We start from the raw sequence: 22,695 nt of genomic DNA on the forward strand, positions 1-22,695 counted from the left end.
AATAGATAGAAGAACAGGGAGAGTGGGTGGATGGAAAAGAGTGAGAGAGGTCGACATTCTGCATCGCAGAAAGAGAGAAGTGGTTAGCTGAGAGCGTGGAGGGCTTTTGACGTGCTTAACCTGCAGTACAGGGCTGTCAGAAGGGGAGAGTGATATGTGTGTTTGTGCGGGTGACAACCCAGCTCTGAGAAATTAGGAAGTGACAGAGGCAGGGAGAGACAGAGATAAAGAAAGAGATGGGGTTGTAGAGGGTAGTTGAAGAAGGGAACAAGAAAAAAATAATATACACAGACTACATCAGCTAGTTTTTTGCACGTTTAGCCGTTTTTGTGGACATCCTGTGCTTGGAGACACGTCAAATCTTGTGGAGTGGGGCAGCATTTGTTGCAAGTTTATATTTTAATTGTCCTCTAACATTATGCTACATTGCTAACCTGGGAAGGATATGATGGCACTGATCAAGAGGAGATGGCAATAGCGTAATTTATGGGGACAAGCACAGGGACGGCACAATCTTTCCTAGGAGAGGTGCAAAAACACACAGGCGACACAGACAAACTTAACCCCATAGCAAGGAAAGCACAAGCTTAAGAGCGAGATATTCTCCCTGAAAAACAAAAACGCGGAGAAGTAAAGCAACACACTGGACAGTGAATGTGACCTTCAGGAGGTCCTTTGAGATGCAAAGACAGAGCAGGGCAAAGAGATTACGGGAGAGTTTGTATTTTTCATTTCCGTACCCCGAACCCCCAGTACCACACACTCTCAAATAGTTTTTTTCTTTTGAGAGTTTAATAATCAAAGCAATTTGCTCTGATTGCTCTTCGAAATGGAAAGAACGACAGAAGCACATACACACACCTTTTAAATTAGCAAGGCTACACATACACACACACCTAAGTAACAATCACAAGCACAAAGCTATAAGGATGGCACGTTTAGGTATGTGCGTGTGTGTGGTTATGTTTTAAGTGGTCAGGACTTGCATCACGGTGTCTTGTCAGAATCCTAGAAGGAGAGTTCTCCTGTCTACCCACTGTCATCTTATTGGGATAAATATAACCCACTGCAGTGCACCCAGGGCCATCAGCGCTGGTCACTTAGGCAAAAAACAGACAGGATCAAATCAACCACACCTCACCCTCTTTTCATCCTCTGCCTTTCCAGCCTGCCTTTAGGAAGGCTGATATGAAAACGGGCTAGACTGATGAGACATGCAAGTCTGTCTATAATGTGTACATGTATGTGTGTGTGTCTTAACTAGTGTCAGCAATGTTTTCTGTTGTGGGTTAGGCTACATCCAACAAGAGGGCAAAGAAGTGGGCTGCACAGAGCAGGAGAGGTAAAAATGGGAGGAAGGAAGGGAGGGAGGATAAGGACAAAGGACAGAGAGGAAGAGCAGGTAGAATAATCCAAACTTCACATTTAACATGCCCACTTCATACAGCCCATTTGTCATTGTGCTGACTCACACCTCAGACAGCGTGCCTTTGTCTCCCACTCCCGTTGTTTACGCACAATTGTTGTGACAACATAACTATGTGAAAGCAGAAAGCAGTTTCCCAATTGTCTCTCAGGTGAAGCATGTGAGATGAATGCTCAAACAGTTGGAAACAGCAGAGTGTGTATCCGTGTGTGTGTGTGTGTATGTTGTATCTAAATTGTTAGTGTAAATGAGTTAGAGAGATCATGAACAGTTGCATGAAAAGGTGTAAAGCACTGTATTAAGCATTAAGCTGTGTCTTATCTATGCTGCGCCGTACTGTTCCCTACCAAGCTACGTTGTGCTATGTGGTCATATATAATGGCTGTGCTGTGCTACACTGGGCTGTTTCATACTAATCGATGAGTCAACATGACTACAGGGTCATCAGTCAATCGGCCAATCAGCTAGCTAGCCGATAGGCCCGTCTCCGTGGGAAACAGTCCCTCTCTTCTTCCTTGTCGTCCTGTTTTTCTGTCTGTGTGCTTCATTAGCAATCATGAAGCCATTTGGAAAGAGGAAGCAAGGCAAGATGCACCTATTTAGCCACAGCTCACAGAGCCTGAGGAGAGGGGGAAAGGAAAGGAGGGACAATGGTAGAGTTAGAGGAGGACAAGGTGGTAGAGAAATGGAGAGGTAGGAGGGAAAGGCAAAAGAAACAAGAGGAAACAGGGACAAAGGGAAGATACAAGACACTGAGAAAGAGATAGACAGAAAATGAAAGTAGAAAGGAAATAATAAGAGATTGCTTGAAAGAAATTATGAGAAGCAAGACTGCGAGAACACTGGCCAATATAAGCAGAAGAAAAAAAAAAACAGGAAAAAGGTAAAGGGCAGAAAAAGGGAGCAGAGCAAAAAAGCAAAAAGCAGGCAACAGCAGAAAAACAAGATATGCAAAGAGAGAAAATGTGGCGGAGCTGGATAAGCTGGCCGATGATAGATAAAGTGTTTCTGGGAGACTAAATGGAATAGAATACATAAGAACCAAAACTGAGAGGCGACGGGGGGATCGAGAGAGGGAGGCAGAGGGAGAGAGAGGCCACAGAAAACAAAGGAACGGGAAAAGAGAGGGATGGAAGGGGGAGGCAAAAGGAAAGAAAAACAAGTACAAAAAGGAAAAACAAAACGAACAAAAAAACCCATACAAAAAGTGCGAATGGAGAGAAAACCAAATAGAAAAAGAGAGAAAGGAACAGAGCCAGAGAAACCAAGAGAGACGAGAGAGAAGTAGAAAGAGAGAAAGAGAAAGAGCGAGCAAGCGAGCTCGGGGAGAGGAGGAGGCAGAGCGAACGTGATGCAAGAGTGCCAGCTAGAGATGGAACGGGGGATATATAGCCCGGCCCTCACGGCTCCCGCATGATTGGTGGACGGCCTGGACTGCGCCACGGGAGGTGTGGGAGCGGGGGAGGGGGGCGGACGGCGGAGGCTGCAGGATGGTGTTACCACGGCCACGGCAGAATACAGTAGATGGGAAGTGCTGATACCAGTAATGGACTGGACCATTGGGGGTACTTGAGGGAGGGAGGCAGGGGGAGGAGGGAGGGAGGGAGGATGGGCGGATCAAGAGGTCAGAGCAAATGGAACTGCAGGGACGATAACTGCTATAATGCACACGTGTGTGTGTGTGTGTGTGTGTGTGTGTGTGTGTGTGTGTGTGTGTGTGTGTGTGTGTGTGTGTGTGTGTGTGTGTGTGTGTGTCTGTGTGTTTCATCGTGATCAAGAGTACACTGAATTAAACGGGTCAAAGTCAGAGCCTTTTAATCAGCAGGAAAAGCAACCTGAAACAAAATAACGACGTCTCTCCTCCAGAACGCTACTCCATTTCAGGATTAAGCTCATTCTGGATGTAAAAAGGGTTGGCAGGGCATTTTAAAACCTACTTATTTTGCTGCGATCTCAGAATTAGATTCCCCCCCCCCCGTCGTAAATTACTATGCAGTGAGGCACAGAAGATGGCCGCAATAAAGTGTTATTCACATTAGAATGACCTAGACCAATAGGCCTTGTAATGGCCACAGCAACAGTCATTCATCTGCTAAAGCCCCACATGCAGTAATATCAGTATCGCCGACAAGATGCCCACTTAAGTGTTGAAACATTTTTTTCTTCTTCCATCACGTAGGCTGCATTTGACATTGTTCCCATCGGAGACTGTGCTAGTCTGTGTGCTAGAATGTGTATGCTCAAGTGTTTGTACTAGAGAGTGTTTGTGCTATAGAGCGAGTGTGTGTGCTACGGCGTGTGTGTGTGCGTGCGTGTATGTGTATGCACTAGCCAGTGTGCTAGTGGAGCAGACAGGAGGCTATTCTAAGCAGGCCTGGGAGCGTGCTGCCTTGTGAGTCAACATGAGTCAGGGCCAGAGAGCCGTTTGGTCCTAATGTCAAATGGAGGGACTGGACAGGATGCAGAGCTGAGGGCCGAGGCTGCACACCATGCATGCAGAGAACAGGGCCACGGTCATTTGGACAACACAGGACAGGAAATGCGGGGTGGGCTATGGAGAAAAGGAATATTAGCTTCTCCCACCTCCAGTAGTCGGCTTTGTGTGTGATCTGGTCTCCAGTAAGAAGAATATCTGTTTTTTTGTATATATCGCACATATTGCTTTTCTTTGAATTATCAAGTAATGTCAAGCGAGAAGGGAAATGAGGAGGATGAAAGCGGAGGAAATTGTGGAGGCGAGTTGATGTTTGCTGCTGCATTAGACTTTGACCCTGTGAAAATCGATGCAAATAGCCATATTCAATGACCAGCTGGTGGTATGATTTGTTGTTATCGAGGTCAATAGAGGCGAAAGATAGATATTCATCACAGTACCATTGGCTATAGGCCCAGTGCTGTGAGGCTGCAGTGTTGAATAGGTGCTGCATGCCGAAAGATTGTATTGAAGATAGAGACTGTAATCAAGTTCACGCAGATTTCGCTGCTGAAAATGAGATTGAATGGCAGGTGGGCTGTGTGAGCTGTTTTTTTGCCATGTGGAGGACCACTCAAGCGTGTTATTCCCTGTGAGAGAGAGTTTATTGCCCTTTTGGTGGGTGAAAAACGTCCCTCTGTTTTCTTAGCAGCCAGAGACGATGGAGCCTTACTTTTATGATCCCCTGTCCAGTAGTTCAGACCGTGGGGTGTGTGTTTGTGTGTGTGTGTGTGTGTGTAGTAAATCATGTCCACTGAGAGCAGCAAGCTGGGGATTGAGACACATGCGGGGAGGGGGTATTGAGGTTTTTGTGCGTGTACAAACACAAAAGCATACACACACACACACACACACACACACACACACACAGGCAGGCAGCCCCGCATGCACACGCTGGTAAAATGAAGTCATTGGCCGTTAATTTCACTGCTTTTGTCGAGATTTACCGCCTGGACAGAAATCATGTTCACAGGCGGAGCATCACCAAGGCTACTATGTTCAGGATCAGCCCTCATTCACTCACTCGGAAACACACACACGCACACACACACACGCATAAACACACAAACACGCCAATACATAAATATAAACAGCCACACAGTTCAAAAGCCTTAACCACATTACTGATACAAAATTCCTTTGCATTCTTTCATAAAGCATCCCCAACCGCCCGCCCACGCAAACAGTAAACAGCAGAACACATGTAGTAAATGCTTGAATGCTTAAACTTGTGCTGCGTCCGTATCCTGAAACTCCCCTCGCTACCTGTCGTTTCTTCAGCCGTACACACACCGACATGCGTGTTCTCATGTACCGGCGGCCCCTCTAGTCCCCACTCCCCCTCCTCTTCCTCCTGCAGTTCATTAGCATGGATCTCCACGCAACTTTTTGTTTGGGCCCCCCTACCCAGGTTAGTTGAATGGATTTTCCAGCAGGCCATTTTTAGCTTCTGCGCCACTCCTGCGCCTTCTCATGCAAATGTGTGTGTGTGTGTTTGCATGCGAGTACATGAGAGAAAGCACACACCGAGCCTAGGAGTGCGCTAATAAGAAAATGAACAAATCTTTGCTTTTATGCTGTGCATGTAAAAAGTAAGGAAAGAAGAAGAAGTGGAAAAAAAAAACAGAAAGCACTCCTTACAAGCCAGGAGGTCGTTTGATGTTCCGTGAAACGAGCGGGGCGAGGGGGAGGGGGGGGAAGAAAAAAAAAAAAGCAATGGCGGAGAGAGTTTTCTGGGATTTCATCTTTTCTGGGATGAAAATGACTTTATTTGGGTGTAGACATTTCAGTTTTAGCGGAGGGGTGGAATTGGGGTGGCAAAATGGTCTCCTGCATTGCTGGAGACATCAAAGAAAGGGGGCAGAGAGAGAGAAAGACAGACGGAGGTAAGAAAATTAACTGAGGGGGATAGTGAGGGCGGCGCGCTATCAAAGACGTCCCGATTCACAGTGTCATAGGACAGGAATGCTACGGCACTTGAAGCAATGTGAGGAAAAGACAGAAAAAGAGAGAGGGAGAGAGAGAGACAAAGAGGGAGACGGAGAGAGAGATGGAGAGAGAGAAAGAAGAGAGCCAGGAAGAGGGAGAGAGAGAGACAGACAGACAGACAGAGGAGGGAGGGAGAGTGAGAAAAAAAAGGGTAATAGACAGAGAAAAGAGATTGAGAGAGGAGACTTGATGAGGTGATTGCAGTAGACAAGAGGCCCCTATCTGACACAGCTAAGAAGACCATTGCATTAGTTCTATAGGAGCCGTAGGATCAGGTTATTACATTGATGTGGACTCCCACATGACAAGCAGTGAGCTAATGCCAAGGCCTCGCTGAGGAAACCGCACGCTGCGGAGCACAGAGCAGGACATGAAAGTAACGTCGAGATGAAAGCTCTGACTAGCTGCGTGCAGCATCAACGCATCCGTGTGTGTGTGTGTGTGTGTGTGTGTGCGCAGTAGGGTCAGCGGTGATTTTTAAAGATCAAACAAATCAACAGCCAACCTCTCTCTGCAGTGGACGACTCATCCCCCGCTGTACTGTGGGTAGCGGAGTCTTTTTCCCACTTCGCGCTTGACTTTCTATTATTTAGTGGAGGCCATTTGGAAAATGCATAATCACTTAATGTAAATGGGATTAAAGCATAGATTCGACTCCAATATACTGAGATAGAATGGGAGGGGAATAAGCTCAAACGCTATTTTATGAGGTGGTGGGGCCTAGGCGCTGATCCCAGCTGGAAGTTTTAATGGATCCCAAATAAAAGCTGCCTCCAAAAGTGCCTGCTTAATATACAGTGATTACTGGCGGTCATACGGCGCCAGTGGAACAAAAAGACTATTTATAACCATTTAGCTCATTTCTTTTTCCACTTTAATTCTGACTGCAAATAAATCTGGTTGCATTTCAACGTATCGCGGGGAAATGGGAGTAGAGTAAATGCGCTGTGGAGATTACTGGGGGGAGAAGGGACACGATTGAGCCACACGCCTTTGAGGGAAAGGAGAGCTGAGACGGCGCTAATAATAGAACTGAAGGAGAGTTTGTGACGAGATTTGTTTGAATTTGCATGCGCACATGTAATGTATATGAATACATAAATGTGCACTCACACACACGCAGCAGGGTTGTTGCCTAGTGTCCAGTGGCCTTTGATCATGCCTCAGATGGGGTTCAGCATTCTTTAAGAGTACTTTAACAGAGTAAGAAAGATGTGTGAGTGTGTGTGTGTGTGTGAGAGTGTGTAGGAGTGACTGGAGGTGAACCTGTGCCAGTCTAACTATGCCACCTCCGCATAAGACCTGATCAAAGCATATGCCATCCCAGAAAGCAGACAGGAAAGTACTTAAACCCAATAGCTGCTTATTAATGTCAGACACAAAGAGAAGACAGTGAAAGCCGAACTCTAAAATCTTCCAAAGCTGTCGAGAGCACCTGAAAAGAATGCCATTAGAAGCAATTTAGGAGCGAGGAAATAAGCAATATGTGGGCCTTGCTCATCAAACAGCAATTGGAACCCTTGACCCCGGCAAATCCATACATGAAGCAAAGGCCTAATGCCTTGACAGCAAGAGAAGGAAACGGATCGATTGAATTCCCCCAAGATACGAAGAAAATAAACCGCTCCTACACAGTTTCTATTTCTTACTCTTTCCAGACTTGAATTTCTTGACCTGATAACGATTTTGGCTAGTGTTTTATATTGTGTATGCTAATAGCGGCTGACAAATTAGTCCGTATTGTTCTGTACCTGAATTATGTTTCAGAACACAAATATCACCATATGTTAAGTGACAGCAGGTCTACACCTACATATAATGTGTAGTGATGTGCGCATTAGGACTGAACATTTATTTACATACTTTTCCACAGTTTTTTGTATTTCTAAAAGTTTTCTTTTCAAGACATCAAACTTATCCAATTTATATTCCATACTTTGGTCAGAACTAACCAAGATTTGTCTGGTGGGCTGTACTCAAAGCTTTACAGCCCCAAAGCCGAGATCGAGACTGCAAGAGGTGAAACAGAGGCCCCATGTGGCTCCAAGCCTAGTGTGACCTCGTCGCCCCGGCTGATATGAGAGTACCTGCCCAACAGGGGTGCCGATAATTAGATAGACAGCCAGCTATATTGCTCTTCTCCCCTCACCGCTCTCTCGTCCCTCGCTCCAGCTAATTAAAGACGACTAGAGACATCAAAGACCCACGTGTGTGTGCATGCAGGCTTGCCTCGGTTTGTCCATCAATTAGAGTTATGTTGTTATGATGCTGTGATAAAACTTCTCTAATCCCAGTTGTGAGCCCAAGCAGGGCAGATGGAGGGAAAACATTAGGGCTTACTGTCACGACTCAGGTACCCCTATATCTACAAAAACAGAGGGAGGAGAACTCAAGGGATGTGTATTGGTATGCAATACTAGCGTAGTAAACTAGCTCAGTGCATGGGACATAGTGGGATAATGTTTGAAAAAGACTAGATTCAGATATGGAAACTTAATCGTGGTCGATGCATCACATCTTGGTTTAATTCAGCGGCGAAAAAACACCCAAAAAACAGTGTTACAGAAAGATAAAATGAGACCTAGAGTTAGCACTCCAAGGGGGGTTTATTATTATGAAGATTACAGAGAAGGAGGGGGAGGAGGAGGAGGAGGAGGAGGAGGAGGAAGAGGAGAAGAGGAGGTGGCGGCTCAGGGGAGGAGAGGGCAGAGGGAGTAGAGGAGCAGAGGAAAGAGGAGAGGAGAGGAGAGGAAAAGGGGAGGCAAGGAGAGGCGAGGATGAGGCTCAGTAGAGGGGAGGAGGCGGCTCAGGGATGAAGCGTGGAGGGAAAGGAGAGCAGGAAAGAGGGGGAGGCCGAGGAGAGGAGATGAGAGGAGAAGAGGAGGCTCAGGGGAGGAGAGACTTGGCAGGCGATCACCCTCCCACTCTGTTGGCAGTGGAGGCACAAACTGTTTGCTCACAGCAGTACATGCATCTATTAGTATTGTTCCAGGAGATAATAACTGTGTGTGTGTGTGTATGCATTCATGTAGGTGTGTGTTTGAGAGTCACTTCCCAGCCAAAAGTGGCAAACGACTTGTGATGAGGCGGCAGACAAACAATATGGAGCAGAAATATAAAAATGTATGTGTGAGCCAGCGTGTGTGTGTGTCTGACTTTAGTACTAAATGTCAGGACTACGAGAACACGAGAGACCACGGTTCTAACATTTAGCTCTTTGCAGAATCTTGCTCACACCGCGTCTCCTGCTTTGAAACTCAGTGAAATGGACAGAATCGTGGCCCAACTGATTGGCTTGCACGCACACACACACACACACACACAATATCACTGCTTCAGCGTGAAGACTTATCACATCACACACATGCACGCAGACACACAAACGGCTTTTAAGTGAGGCGTGGATGTGCGTGCGGCGCCGTCTTGCTGGCAGCGCGACGCCTTGTCTGCGACCGCCGCATCAGTCTAATTGAGCACAAATGTCAGAACTGTGCAGTTAAAGAACTTTAGCACTGACACGCACACACACACACTTTAGGCTGCTAATAGAGTGAAAAGAGTACTAGAGATAACAGGTGCATCTGTGCGTATGTGTGTCACCCATGTCTGTGCAGGCACGTGCGCGTGTTCTTGCTAAAGGTGCAGTCAAGTCTAATTGTTGAAAATGGAGGGGTGCTCTCTCCTTCGCTAAACTGCGCCCCCGGTGTTAAAGGAGAGGCTAGATGAGCAGTCTACAGCACAGGGAGCGTGTCATCTTCATCAAGCGACCATATGCTTCCCCCTCAAGCAATTACATTTGATGGCCTCACCTCACGGACGCACGGACAGACAAGCAGACCGACAGGCAGACACATCAAAGGTAATGACATCTGGGGCTGGGACGTATTGATCAGTATGCAGAGAAGCAGATCATCTTTCAGACTAGCCTAGCTGAACACACATACGCACACACTCTCACTTTAAGAGGGATTCAGCTGGCAAGGAAAGCATTTTAAGAAACTGCAGCGCCCCGGCCAGCCTTTCTTGGAACTTCCCCTGCACACACCCCCGCACATTTGGAAAGGGATTCAGCCGGCGAAGGGTTTTAAAGAAACTACATTTCTATAGCCGGCCTCACTTGAAACTTCGCTCGCTCGCGCACACAAACGCACACGTCTCTCTCCCCGTCGCCCACTCCTGCCGTTAGCTTTATCTGTCTGTATTCAAAGCTGAGAGTCCGATCCCCGTTGGTTTTTGAAAAGATTCTGCCAGGCTTGTCCTTCCCTTTGAGCCCCCAACTCTCCTCTGGGAGAACAGAGAGAGAGAAAGACCATGAGAGAGAGAGATAGAGAGGGGGGGGGGGGGGGGGGGGTCGATCGCTGACACAGCCGCTGAGATGGCCCCTCTCTGATTGTTGGTGAGGGATATAAAACGAGGGAATGAGAGAAGAAGTGGACGGAGGGAGGCGCGAGGAGAGGGAGGGGAGGGAGGAGGGAGAATGCAGGCATGAGGAGGTCACTGCGTTATGCTGGGGTAAGCTGGCGCAGGATTACTGCTTCAAATCTCTCTTCTCTTTTTGGCTTTCCCTTCATTCTGCGCTTATTTATTCAGGAGATCGTTGAGGCTGCACTCGCTTACACTGCAGCTGATGATGCCTACACACGATGTACACACACACGCGCACAGATAAAGGGGGTTCTTGTGAAAGTGGACATAAGGTGAGAGGAGAGAGAAAAGGAAAGGAGGAGGACAGAGAAGGTGTAGGCAGGTGTGACCTCTACGCAGTAGGGGCCAGATGTTGACAACTCAATAAGCAGACGAGTAGTGGAAGGCTGACACACACACAGCACATAAGAAGGTGAAGGGCACAGGTGAGGATGGACTGTGTGCACAGCAGGATGTGTGTGTGTGTGTGAGTTGGTCTGCATCTCCCATATATAAATGCTGCCAACATTAGAAGAGAGAGGGGCGACAGAGAGTGGGGGCGAATAGGAATAGGTAGAGAAGATTGGCCCTTTTTATCATGACAGCTGTCCTGTGTGTGTGTGTGTGTGTGTGTGTGTGTGTGTGTGTGTGTGTGTGTGTGTGTGTGTGTGCGCGCAAACGCGTGTGTTAATCCTAGAGCCAGGACCCTGCCGATGTGTCGCAACTGCTGTGTTGTCAAGGGAACCATCAGTACTACTGAGAGGCTAGTATCTGCTCTGAGCTTGCGTGTTCGCCGGCATACACACACACACACACACACACACACACACACACAAACACACAAACACTCACATAAACACACAAACAAACACACAAACCTTTGGTACTGATGTTGGTGACTACCGGGTAATCATTTCTCTGTAATGCCTCATAGGCTTTTCATATACAGGCAAGGTTGAGACAGACTACAATGAGTAGGAGTCACAGTTGCAGCCACAGCAAAGCAATGAAAACAGCATCAATGGATCGCTTTAGTGCATCTGATGTTGCGTGTGGTGCAGAGACAAAGAAAGAGAGAGAGTTGCGTGTGTGTGAGTGAGAGAGAGAGAATGAGTGTGTGTGTGTGTGTGTGTAAACTGTCAAAATCATCTATATGTTGTGCTAATGTGTCACAGTTGTCAATAGAATAGCATCGATCCAAGCATCAATAAAGCATGAAGGCCTGGAGCCACATCCTCAGGCTTGCTCATCAGAGATTCGACTAACATATCATGGTGAAAGATATAGACTCTATACTTACTATTGTGCACACTTGGATATCTAGGTCAAACTCTACCAGTGAATATCAATGAGAAGCCATTAAAATGCTAGTATTAGAGATGTCAATAAACCCCATTTTGTATTATAGCCATGTTTCTCTCCTGTAACGGATGAAAAAATAAATAAATCACCAAACACAGAAGGTGAAAATATAATTAATTTGCTGATGATGAATATCAACAATATCGTGGGGACTCTGATATTTTTGCCTGTGATGCTGATCAAATCCTTTTTGTTAACAGTGTCAAACAGTGTTCGTGTTTAGATCACAAATACCCAGCGGGCACCAGCTCAGAGGGGGACGCAGCGGGGGGATTTGTGTGTGTGTGTGTGTGTATGTTTGTTAAGAGAGAGTGTGTTTGAATATTCCTTGCGGCTCAGGCTCAAAGATGGCAAACTGTAAATAGGTGGTAGTTTACTGAAGGTAATCTATACACACAAAATGTCAAAGGAGGTGCAAGTCAGGCCCAGGACAGACAAGCATGACAACACAGAAAAAAGAAAGAAAACTGTGTATGTGTGTGTGTCTAAAAAGTAGCGTCAATTAGCTGTGCCACTCAGCTCCAGTCACTTAGCAACACACAGATGACTGTAGCATCCATGGTCATTTTCAAAGACAAAGAGAGAAAGCGTGGGAGGCAAGGCAGAAATAACCAATGAAATAAGAAATAATAAGAAATAAGCAAAGAGAATGATGCAGCTTTACGAGGCACAACAAAGGACGAAGAAGGATAAACTGACCGCAGATCTGACCACAAGGCAATAACAGACCATAAATCTCTGCCAACACTGAACAAACTTGCTGTTACACCAAAAGACATTTCCCGTAACTTAAATTTTAAGTTAAATTGGTTTCTTGAGCCTGCAAACATACCCTTAGGATTTAGAATCAAGTCTCTATCTGTTAGTTTCATAGTTATGGCTAAAACAAAAAACGAAATTGTCTAACGGCGGAAATTGTAGGTCCAGATCACCACCAAAACCTCAATTGTTCCTTCACCCCTTTCCTTTTCTTAACAGACAAACAAAGACACTAACAGGGGTGACAACATAACCTCTTTGGCGGGGATAAAAAGGAGGAGAAAATGTGAGGAAATCAAACATACGGCAAACAAAACACCAATTTCTCTATTAGGACAGCAGACGGTCGGAGAAGGAGAAAGACAAAGACGCAAAAGTGGAGAGGAGAGGAGGAGGCCAGGTGAATCACACAGGTAAACACGTCTATTGACACAGCCACTGGCTAACTGGCTGGCTGCCTCCAGTATTCACATTTGGACCACAAATTCAATATGTGGGTTGGCTATTTCTTTTAGTGAGAGAGAGGAAAGTATGGCCAGAGGAAAGGCAAACAGTGTCAGACACACAAGAGAGACAATGGAAGCCGTCTCTCCATTGCCTACCGCTTCAATCTTTTATGGAACACCTTTAGTCTTCTGGCCTCAGGTCTAATGATAATGTAAGAGTGTGTTTGTCTAGGAGTGCGAGCACACACTCTTTTATGCCCCGTGTCCTACACCTTTCTTGTGCTCCATCTCCACCCGGTCAGTTTTTCTCTCTTCGGCCAGCAGAGTCGGCAATCTGCAGCTCGGCGAGAGGCAGCAGAAAAGTAGCAAACCAAGTACAACAATTTGGAAAGAGGGTCGAAGCAGAAGAGAGAGGGAAAGGTGCAGAAAGAAAGAGAAATAGAGACGAGGGAGGAATACAGCGAGGGATGCACAGTCTAGGTGCATGAGAGCATTATACTATTGCCCTCATTGATGTGGAAGACTACTGCAGTGCCCTTGACGTAGAGGAGAAGACTAAGAGGATTCAGCTGGTCCCCTAGCACAGTGTGTGTGTGTGTGTGTGTGTGTGTGTGCGCTCTGTTGCGGGGTATGCTTATCAGAATGGACGCTGAAGTTGTCATCCCATCGTACACACACACACACACACTCGCACGTACGCACAAGGTCGCCCTCGTAAACGAGTTCGGGCGATAAAGCGGTGAGCAGGTTTTTCTCTCTCTCTCTCTTTCTCTCATCTCTTCATCTCTATCCAGGCCTATCTATCTCTCCGTCACCGCGATGGTGCGAACATGTTTATGTGGGTCGTTCTGTTCGCCCTCGGGCCATAATTCACAGTTTTCAAGGAACAACGCTACCCAACTGTGACACCGATACACACACAGGCTGCGCAGCAGTTTAAGGTTTCCAAATTACTGCAATAACAAAAGTTGAACCACACCTGTGATACCAAAAAGTCTAAAAATAACGTAGATAGGCTATTTTAAGTACCACAATTTATGGTCAATATAAAATAGAATATTGTTGATAGCATCATAGGTACAAGATGCATTCCAAGGTCACAACAAAGACACAAACTAGTCTGGTTGGCTTGCCAGTTTGCTGGTTATTTTGACTCTTTCACCAGCTAGGACACACCCAGTCGTCACATAATACTCCAGAACCAGAACTTTTGTCTACTTGTGACACTTGGTCTGTTATAATAAGGAAGTGTAAAACGATCTCGACAACACTAACATAGATAAGCTTTAATTTTTCCCTTCAATCTTCATTTGTATCACCATTATTGATATCACATCAGCACAATACAATAAATGTAAAGATTACGTACCCGTTTGATGAAATGATTTTTGGGCATTAAGGATTTATTTTTAAGATGCTGTTACTCAATATACTAAGTCATCATTACAAGCTCCCATCTGGGCCAAATTCTACACTTGAATACTGAAACATATTTGTTTGTGCTAATGCTATAGGTAACATTATCAGTGGAGCATTCAGATGTATAATCAGCATCAGTATGAGGTTAATCCAATATATATTGGCCGGGGCTATTGTATGGAAATGGTCCAAGCTGGTGTTTTTGTTCTACCCGTCCCAGAGTTATGAATGGATGGGGACAGATCCTGACTGCAGCTATAAAGCAGCAGTCATCTAGATATGTGGCCGCCTTCTGTACTGGTGGTTTGTTTAACTACAGTATGTGGTGGGGAAAAGGACCCGAGGGACAGTTCACCGTCCCCACCGTCTGCCTGTCTGTCTGACCAGGAAACCACACCATGCATTATTCATTATGTGTGCTCTACTCATTCACACACATACACATTTTGCATGTGTATGGCAGCGTATGAGAAAGCAAAACAAGACAAAAATAGACACACAGAAACAAAGCCACGCAAATACACATCGGCACCAACAGGCCAATAGGAACAACAGAGAGTGGGGCAAGCGAGAGAGAGAGAGGGATGAGGGAGAGAGATGGTCAAAGATTGCAAGACGCAGCACTTGTGTAATCGGCCTCTCGCCAAAATAATTCAGGCGTGATCGGAAATCAATGTGCGAGCATGGAGGCTGTGGAGAAATCCGATGCTGTCCTGGGGCCCTGAGAGGCAAAATAAGACGTTTAAAAGAGGCTCAAACGCATGAAGGATGCATTATGTGTGCCTGTGTGTGTGTGTGTGTGAGAGGAATGCTAAACGGATTGATCGGAGTTACACTGACCAAGGAAAAAAAAAACAGACACATAATAGTTAAGTTATTCAATTGCCTAGCTGCTTCTATGTAAGTTTATGGTAGCGGTTACAGAGTATAAACATGTACAATAATCACTAGACACAGACACACACACACACATCAAACCAGAGCAGAAAGCAGCATCTCCTTGACATAACGGAGGTGTGGGGTTTATTATCATAAAATTAAAATGCTCACCAACAAGAACAGTTATTAAAGCAGAAAGCTCATAAATCTGTGGAGGCAGGCATGAGCGGGGCATCTGTGATGCCACGCCGGCACGGTGACTCATCGCCGCTCCTCAACACAGCCTCCTGCGGGTCTGACGCCAGCCTGTGCCGACCCCCCGCCGCTGGCAGCCTGGCGCACACGCCGTTCATGTCGCAGGGCGGGGGGGCGGCGGGGTGGCGGGCCCCCGTTTTAAGCACGACTGGGCAGGGTTTAGGACGGCGGGCGCAGGGGAGCTACGCGCACACCGGGTGATGTCAAAAAACACTCGCTTCATTCAGCACTGTGCTGCAGGAGAACTGACACTCTGCATAAAGGTGGAGGTAAGTGTGTGTATGTGTGTGTGCTAGGGCTGCACGATTATGGTTAATCCATTATGCTAGATCACGATTATTAATGTTGATTATTTTTCTTGATTTGAGGAACAAAATTTGATATTTTACTGCATTTCTGGGATTTTATATCACCCTTTTAACTCTTTTCAACTACAGTGGACATTCTAAGTGAAATGAAAAGTTTCCATATTGCTGTTACACCAAAATTCTATGATTATTACTTGCAGAAACATAATGATATACGATTATACTCGATTTGTAATGCAGCCCGAGTGTGTTTGTGTATGCTAATGCGTACAAGACAAAAGGAAACGTGCAGCAGAGAAACAAAAAGAAAACAATGGGATTATGAAAAAGACAGAGAGAAGAAATGTAAAGAAGAAGACTTGGCATCCAGTCAGCCAGGGCCTGTTAGTGTGTTCGTGTGTGTGTGTGTATATGTGCATGCTTGTAGGTGAGCGAGAGAAAGTGAATTTAGTGTGTGTGTGTGTGTGAGATAAGAGTTGGTGAGTAGGCAGTGAGGGCAATACTGTAGATGGGAGACCACCCAGACTGAATGAGGTCAATAGGACTGACAGTATGCGTAGGTGGAACACACACCACATATTACCGTCCACTTAGCCTGCTCTCTCTCTCTCTCTCTCTCTCTCTCTCTCTCTCTCTCTCTCTCTCTCTCTCTCTCTCTCTCTCTCTCTCTCTCTCTCTCTCTCTCTCTCTCTCTCTCTCTCTCTCTCTCTTCTCTCTCTCTCTCTCTCTCTCTCTCTCTCTCTCTCTCTCTCTCTCTCTCTCTCTCTCTCTCTCTCTCTCTCTCTCTCTCTCTCTCTCTCCACCCTCTTTCTCTTCTTCCTGCTCCCTCTCCCTCTTAGGGTTGAGTTACACAACTGGACTTGTTTATACACCAGGAATGGGGGTCTGGGCTCATTTCAGTGCTGATTAATCAGTAGATGTACTCTCTTCTGTCGTCAATATTTCAAAACCACAGATGATTTCATCCTCAGAAAAATAAGCAAAGGTCTTAAGAATGGCTCATAACTTTAGTTGTAACCTATGATGTGCTTTACTTTCATGCCAGCATCACTTTGAGTAGGCGTCGACTTTTTTCACACGGCGGCCACCTCAATTTGGAATGAAACTCATACTACATGTACAGTATAGTAATGAGCCATTGAAAGCAGGTTAAATTTAGCTTCACTGACTGTTATTGCTATTGTTAACTAGCACATCACAGCTAATCGCGCCTGTCCTTAGTTGATTCATGCTAGAAAAACACCTCAGTGCAGCAGATTCTCCCGTTCTCCCTCCCACTGGTTAGGCTGTGCTTTTGAAGTTGCCACCCAAACGCACAAAGCGAAAAACCAACACAGAGAGTCGACGACTGAGATATTGAATGGATGCTTTCGTCAATGGAAGGTGGGAGGTGAGAAAAATTAAATGGAAAACATCAAAAAAAAGTAAGGGGAGACGTCTGGGGAGGGGTGTTTACCGATGCGTTTTCTTTTTTTTCTTTTTTTCCCCAGAATTCTGCGCTGCTGTTTTGGTTCCACGCTGGGAAAGGGAGCAGTGTCTGTCAGAGATTAAGACTACACAGAGAGCAGGGTGAGACAGGGAGGGAGGGAGGGAGAGAGAGAGAGAGAGAGAGGGAGAGATGAAGGAAGACAGAGCAGATAAACACAGATGAGTTTTGGGGTTTTTTTTTAAAAGAGGGAGTCTGAAAGTGAAAGAAGTCTTGACAAAAAGAGGGAGAGAATCACCAGAGAGAGAGGGATTTATAAATAGAGAAGACAGAAATCAGGGCCTTTCCTCTCGCCGCACGCCACATTAATTATGTGTGTCTGCATCAGGAGAAATTAAGACATGGCTGTGTGGCAGTTTAGAGAGAGAGAGAGACAGAGAGGAGAAACGGAGAGGAAGGGAAGGGGAGAAACGGCAGCGGAGGAGGGAGAGAGCTCAGATTGTCAGTCAGAGATTAAGACTGGACACCAAGAGAGAAGAGGGGAGGAGAGAGCGAGAGACGCCAGGACAGAAGGAAGGGAGAGAGAGATGAAAACAAGGGAAAAGAGAAACAGCAATGAGCGAGACAGAGAGAGAGAGAGAGAGAGAGCGAGCAAGAGGAAGAGAGAGAGAACTGCACCACAACCCCGATCTCTTAACAGACAAGAGAGAGAACAGCTAATTACAGAGTGGAGGAAAGTTGGAAAAAAGAAAGATACGGAGCATTGAGTCAACGTGTCGTCAGATCAGCAAAGCCCCTGAAAACTCAAAATGGCTGACGACCAGACAGGGCAGGATAGAAAAACAAACATTTAAGTAAATACACCGCCAAAACAGGAATCTTGTGGCATTTACGGGGGGGGCCATCTCCTGAACGCCGCCGAAGCTCCTGCAATCAGACACTATTCAGAGCTAAATCAACAGCAGAATCCCCTCCTAATGAAATCAAATGAACCGCATTCACGTTCGTTCGAGTGGCGCACACCTTTATAAGACGGCTTCAGTAATAGTCGGTTTGCTCGACGATGCGGCAGGGACAGAGCTGGAGGAAGGATGGAGCGGCTCTCCCCCTCTACCCTTCATCATCTCTTTTCTTCTCCTCTTTCTGCTGTTGCTCCAGTAACCTCTCTCCCCTCGGTGCTCCGGCACTTCCTGCCACTTCTCCGACTCACATCTCATTCACTCCAGCTTCCTCTCATGCAACTCTATCCTGCTTCAGTGTCAACCATCATATTATGTTACACTATCAGTCTTCTCTTCCAGCTAGAAGTGTGTGTGTGTGTGTGTGTGTGTGTGTGTGTGTGTGTGTGTGTGTGTCTCAGAGCTGTCACTTGTTTTTCTCCCACCAATGTTCCAATTTGCTCAGCGCGCATCTTAACAACGCCAGTGAATCGAAAGAATGACACCCAAACTGATTTTGAGCTGAGGGACTTTCGACTAGTAAATGTCCTCTGGGTAATGATTTTGCCTGAACTCAGTGTTTGGGAAAGTGACAGCTCTTGTGTGTGTATGTGTGTGCGTTTGGCTGCACATGAATGTGTGCCTGTGAGTGTGTGTGTGTGTGTGTTTGTGTTCATATTAGTCCACAACACTAGGCCAGTGCAGCCAGCCAGCCAGCCCCCGCACTGGGCCCTGAACTCATTATATGGCTCTGTCCTGCCTGCTGACTCCCACCTACCTGCGAAAAATGTGCTGATGCCGCCAATGAGCGGCGAGGGAGAAAGTGTGTGAGGGTGTGTGCGTCAGTGCGCATGAGGGGTGTGTGTGTTACGACGACGCTTAATTTAATTTGTGCGCGAGAGAGACTAAGAAGGTGACTGTAGCAGAGCAAGTGTGCAAGCGTTATGAAGACGCTTAATTATGCATTTGCGAGCGAGCGTACGTGTATCTGCAAAAATGCTAAAATTTCAAATCAGTGTGTGCCTGCCACAGCACCTCTGCACTGAGTCATGAGCGAGGGTGTGCATCCCTGTCAGTCAAAGTCCCCTGTTGCTTGCATCAATTATTTCACAGCCAAGGCTTCCTCGATCCAACCTGTATTACAGGCTCACCACACAGACACGGGTGTACACACACACACACTCTCTCTCTCTCTCTCTCCAACACCAGTCCGCCTCCAACGCTAGCCAAGGCCACATTTCCATGACAATTAAACACCAGAGGACAGGGGAGTCAGCCGCCCTACGCAAAAAGCCTTTTAAACGGAGATAGGAATGGAGAGGGGGAGTGAGAGAGAGCGAGTGAGAGAGAGAGAGATTGAGAGAGAGAGAGAAAAGAGAGAGAGAGAGAGACGGTGTGTGGCCTGGATAAGTGGTCCCAGGATTATAGCTAGTTCCATCATGGCTTTGGTCCGTTCACTGCTTCCTATAAAAAGCTATTAGCATGTGAATGAAGAGACACACAGTGGATGGAGTTTTCTAAAGCCCAGGAGCACTGATCCGCTATCAGGTGAGCTTTCCATAAACTGGATGGAGAATCAGAGAGAGAGAGGGGGAAAAAAAAAAGAAAGAAACAAAAAAACAATCCAGCCAAACACAGAATTCACATACAATATGCTCCATGGGCTGATGGCCAGTTTGGCATGGATTTCTGTACAAATCTCAACGAAAGCTACAAATAACAGAGGCAACAGTCAAATATCATGCAAGACTTTTTGGAGCCATTTCACTGACAATAACAGATGTCCTGAACACTGTGGCACTATCCAGGGTGCTTTTGTCAGGGTATGGGTACATTTTCTGATTCAGAACTTTTAGCGCTACAATAAAATAAAGCACATTTGGGCATAAAAGATTAAATAAATGAGCTTTACATCAGCTCATCAAGTCAGTGGCCCTATCTTGATAACATCTCTGTCTTGATAAAATAATAGATTGAGGTTTTGGTCCTCTGGTTTTTGCCTTTATCAAAGAGAGGAAAAACGGCTGATGGTCAGAAACAGACTCAACTGTTGAAGGTCATAGGAAGAACATGTGAGTTCTGTTTTTTTGATGACGGTGTTTTGCACACACTTTTTGCACAACAAAAGAAAATGAGGAGGGACAGGAAAGAGTGTCGATTAATTATAGTGTGGACGCATGACCAAGGCCTTTTTTTGGCCTGGTGGCTAAAATATTGCCTGTCTTCCCACTGGCTTCCTTTCTCTGGCTCGTTTTGCAATATGCTGCTCATTTGAGTGGGTTTGAATACTGGCCATGGTGACGGACTGTGGTTTAGGCAAGAACCACACCAAAACAAGACCAACCGAGTGCCAAATATGCCAAAAAGCATTAGGGACAGGAGATTCTTCAAAGCCAAAGTGATTGCCGCGGTTTATGAGTATCTAGTCAGAATCTGCTGATGCAGTACTGTAGGTGCCAAAATGGCAGAACATTAAGAGCTAACAACATGGGAATGGGTGCTGAAACAATGGGAAATGAGGAAACCAGAGCCAAAATGTCCTGCTAGTGCTTACCTCCCTCTGCAGAACCAGCTCTTTGGTGAACAGCATGGCCTCGTCACTGAAGGGTTCAGCCATCTGCATCCCTCCAGGCGCGTTCCTGGAACCGCGTGGACATTCAATACCTGGCCGAAGACAACACGAAAGGAAGGGGTCAAAGGTCAGCACAGCAGCTAATCAAAAGAACAGCGAGATTCCTTGAATAGTTTTAACTTTATTTGGCTTGGTAAGTCAACAAAGAACAGGAGGAGACATAATTGGATCTAGTTGCCAATTTGAAAAAAAAGAAAAGAAAACGGCAGCAGAAATATTATTGAAACGGATGTGAATATTCACAAGTCAGTGAATATACTTGTATCCACAATTCTCTAGACCCCTGGTGCCCCCGACAACCGATGCCACATCAAGCATCCTTTTCATCCCTCTTAATAGGTCCAGGTCAAAATCGTTTAGCCATACAATTACACTGAGGCACGTCAGTGGCACACTTCAGATTAGCAAACTACACTAGCAGAAGCACTAAATGGATAATTGGTTATCGGGGGTCCTGAGTGAGTAAAGCGCTGCTGTATAACCTGTTTCCTCTGAATAGCTGCCTGAGTTGGCATTGTGTCTTTGGGACCCCTTGACATCAACCTTGGTAGGTTTTCAGGGTCTTTCTTATGGAGTTTGCGTAGGGAGTGGATTAGCTGGGGGTGGGGTTGGTACAAAGGTGCTGTGAGACCTCTTTTATCTCTACATACTCGCTCTGAGGGGAAAAAAAAAAAGAAAATGTATGTAATGATTGAGAGAGTCTGGGTGTACGCAGGAAGGGGAATGTATATATTTGAAGGTGAACGTGACTGGGTTTGAAGTAGTGTGTGTGTGTGTGTGCATCTCAGCCTTATAGAAACTATAAGTAATATGTGAAGTCCTCTCACACGCACACATACACTACACACTCTGCATGCAGAGCATAGGCCCGCTCTCGGCGGGCCTCTGATGCCTGGGATGATGCCTTCAGTGGAGGAGCATCTCCAGCTTCAATCGAGACGCCACCCCTTTGTCTCTTACCCCCTTTAGGACTTCAAACGGTTTCATGTGCACACACACGCGCGCGCTTCTGAAGAAGAGGGCGCAAGCGGCGTGGGGCTCGCGGCGGTTTTGGCAAAGCGCTACCGTATAGCGGGTACGTTTGCTGCGTCGCATATGAATGCTCACCGACAGACGGAAAGATGCACCTGCATACTGCTGAAAAAGAAAATGCACGACAATAGGAGCTGTACATTTATCTGCAAAGTTCTTGAATTAATTAGCACGCAGTCACTTTACTATTACACACGTACAATTACACACAGGTCTTTTCTGTATTGATTTATGCAGAGTAACCCAACGTTAGTTTTAGGTGGGCGGTAAACCCTTCAACATTGTGCTAACAAAGCAACAGCACTCTCCTAGGCTCTTTGTTCTCTTTCTCTCCCTCTCCACTTCTCTCTCGCTCCTTTCTCTCACTTTCTCTCTCTTTCCCTCTCCCTCTCCCTCCCTTGGCAAAAATCCATCTGAAATGTTGGTCTCCAATCCACTGTCAGTACAGCAGATCCAAGCTTTGTCTCTTGATGACAGCAAAAGATTGTCTGGAGTCTTTAGCTCCCTTCACCCTTTCAAAGAGACTTGCTCATGTTTATACATCTACAATATTGTGCTTAAATAAATTTCCTACCTAAACTAGCAAGCAAGTCACCTATTTGGCCAATCGGAAATACCATTTTAGATTGTTTTTGGATGATGGCGAAGAGGAAATGTGTGCATGGGGTCAAGCAACGGATGATTGGAGAAGATGATCACACTCTTGATGGCATCGACTGCTCACCTTGACATCACTCACAAACACCGCATACACATGACAAAGGCAGAGTAGGCAAAACCCAGGTCCCTTACAAACACACACACTCAGGTACATAGATGTATACACACACACACACACACACACACACATACACACGTCCCCCGCGTCCTCAAACAACATCTCAGCTTTCCCCAGGAGAGGCAAACTACAACAACTCCATTAGTCTCTAATAGCCAGTAAATAGTGT

The 22,695-nt window shown here is 46.1% G+C and overlaps 1 protein-coding gene across 1 annotated transcript in view; it reads right to left on the reverse strand.

The window, feature by feature from the left end:
* The window catches only part of snd1 (staphylococcal nuclease and tudor domain containing 1), a 183,903-nt gene that overhangs the window by 101,996 nt on the left and 59,212 nt on the right, over positions 1 to 22,695 (reverse strand). Inside the window, exon 16 of the mRNA XM_071905593.2 lies at positions 20,639 to 20,748. Coding sequence (XP_071761694.1) covers positions 20,639 to 20,748 — 110 coding nt within the window. The remainder of the gene's footprint in view (positions 1 to 20,638; positions 20,749 to 22,695) is intronic.

This window comes from Centroberyx gerrardi, chromosome 24 (assembly GCF_048128805.1).
Source record: "Centroberyx gerrardi isolate f3 chromosome 24, fCenGer3.hap1.cur.20231027, whole genome shotgun sequence".
In the NCBI taxonomy this organism is placed as follows: domain Eukaryota; kingdom Metazoa; phylum Chordata; class Actinopteri; order Beryciformes; family Berycidae; genus Centroberyx; species Centroberyx gerrardi.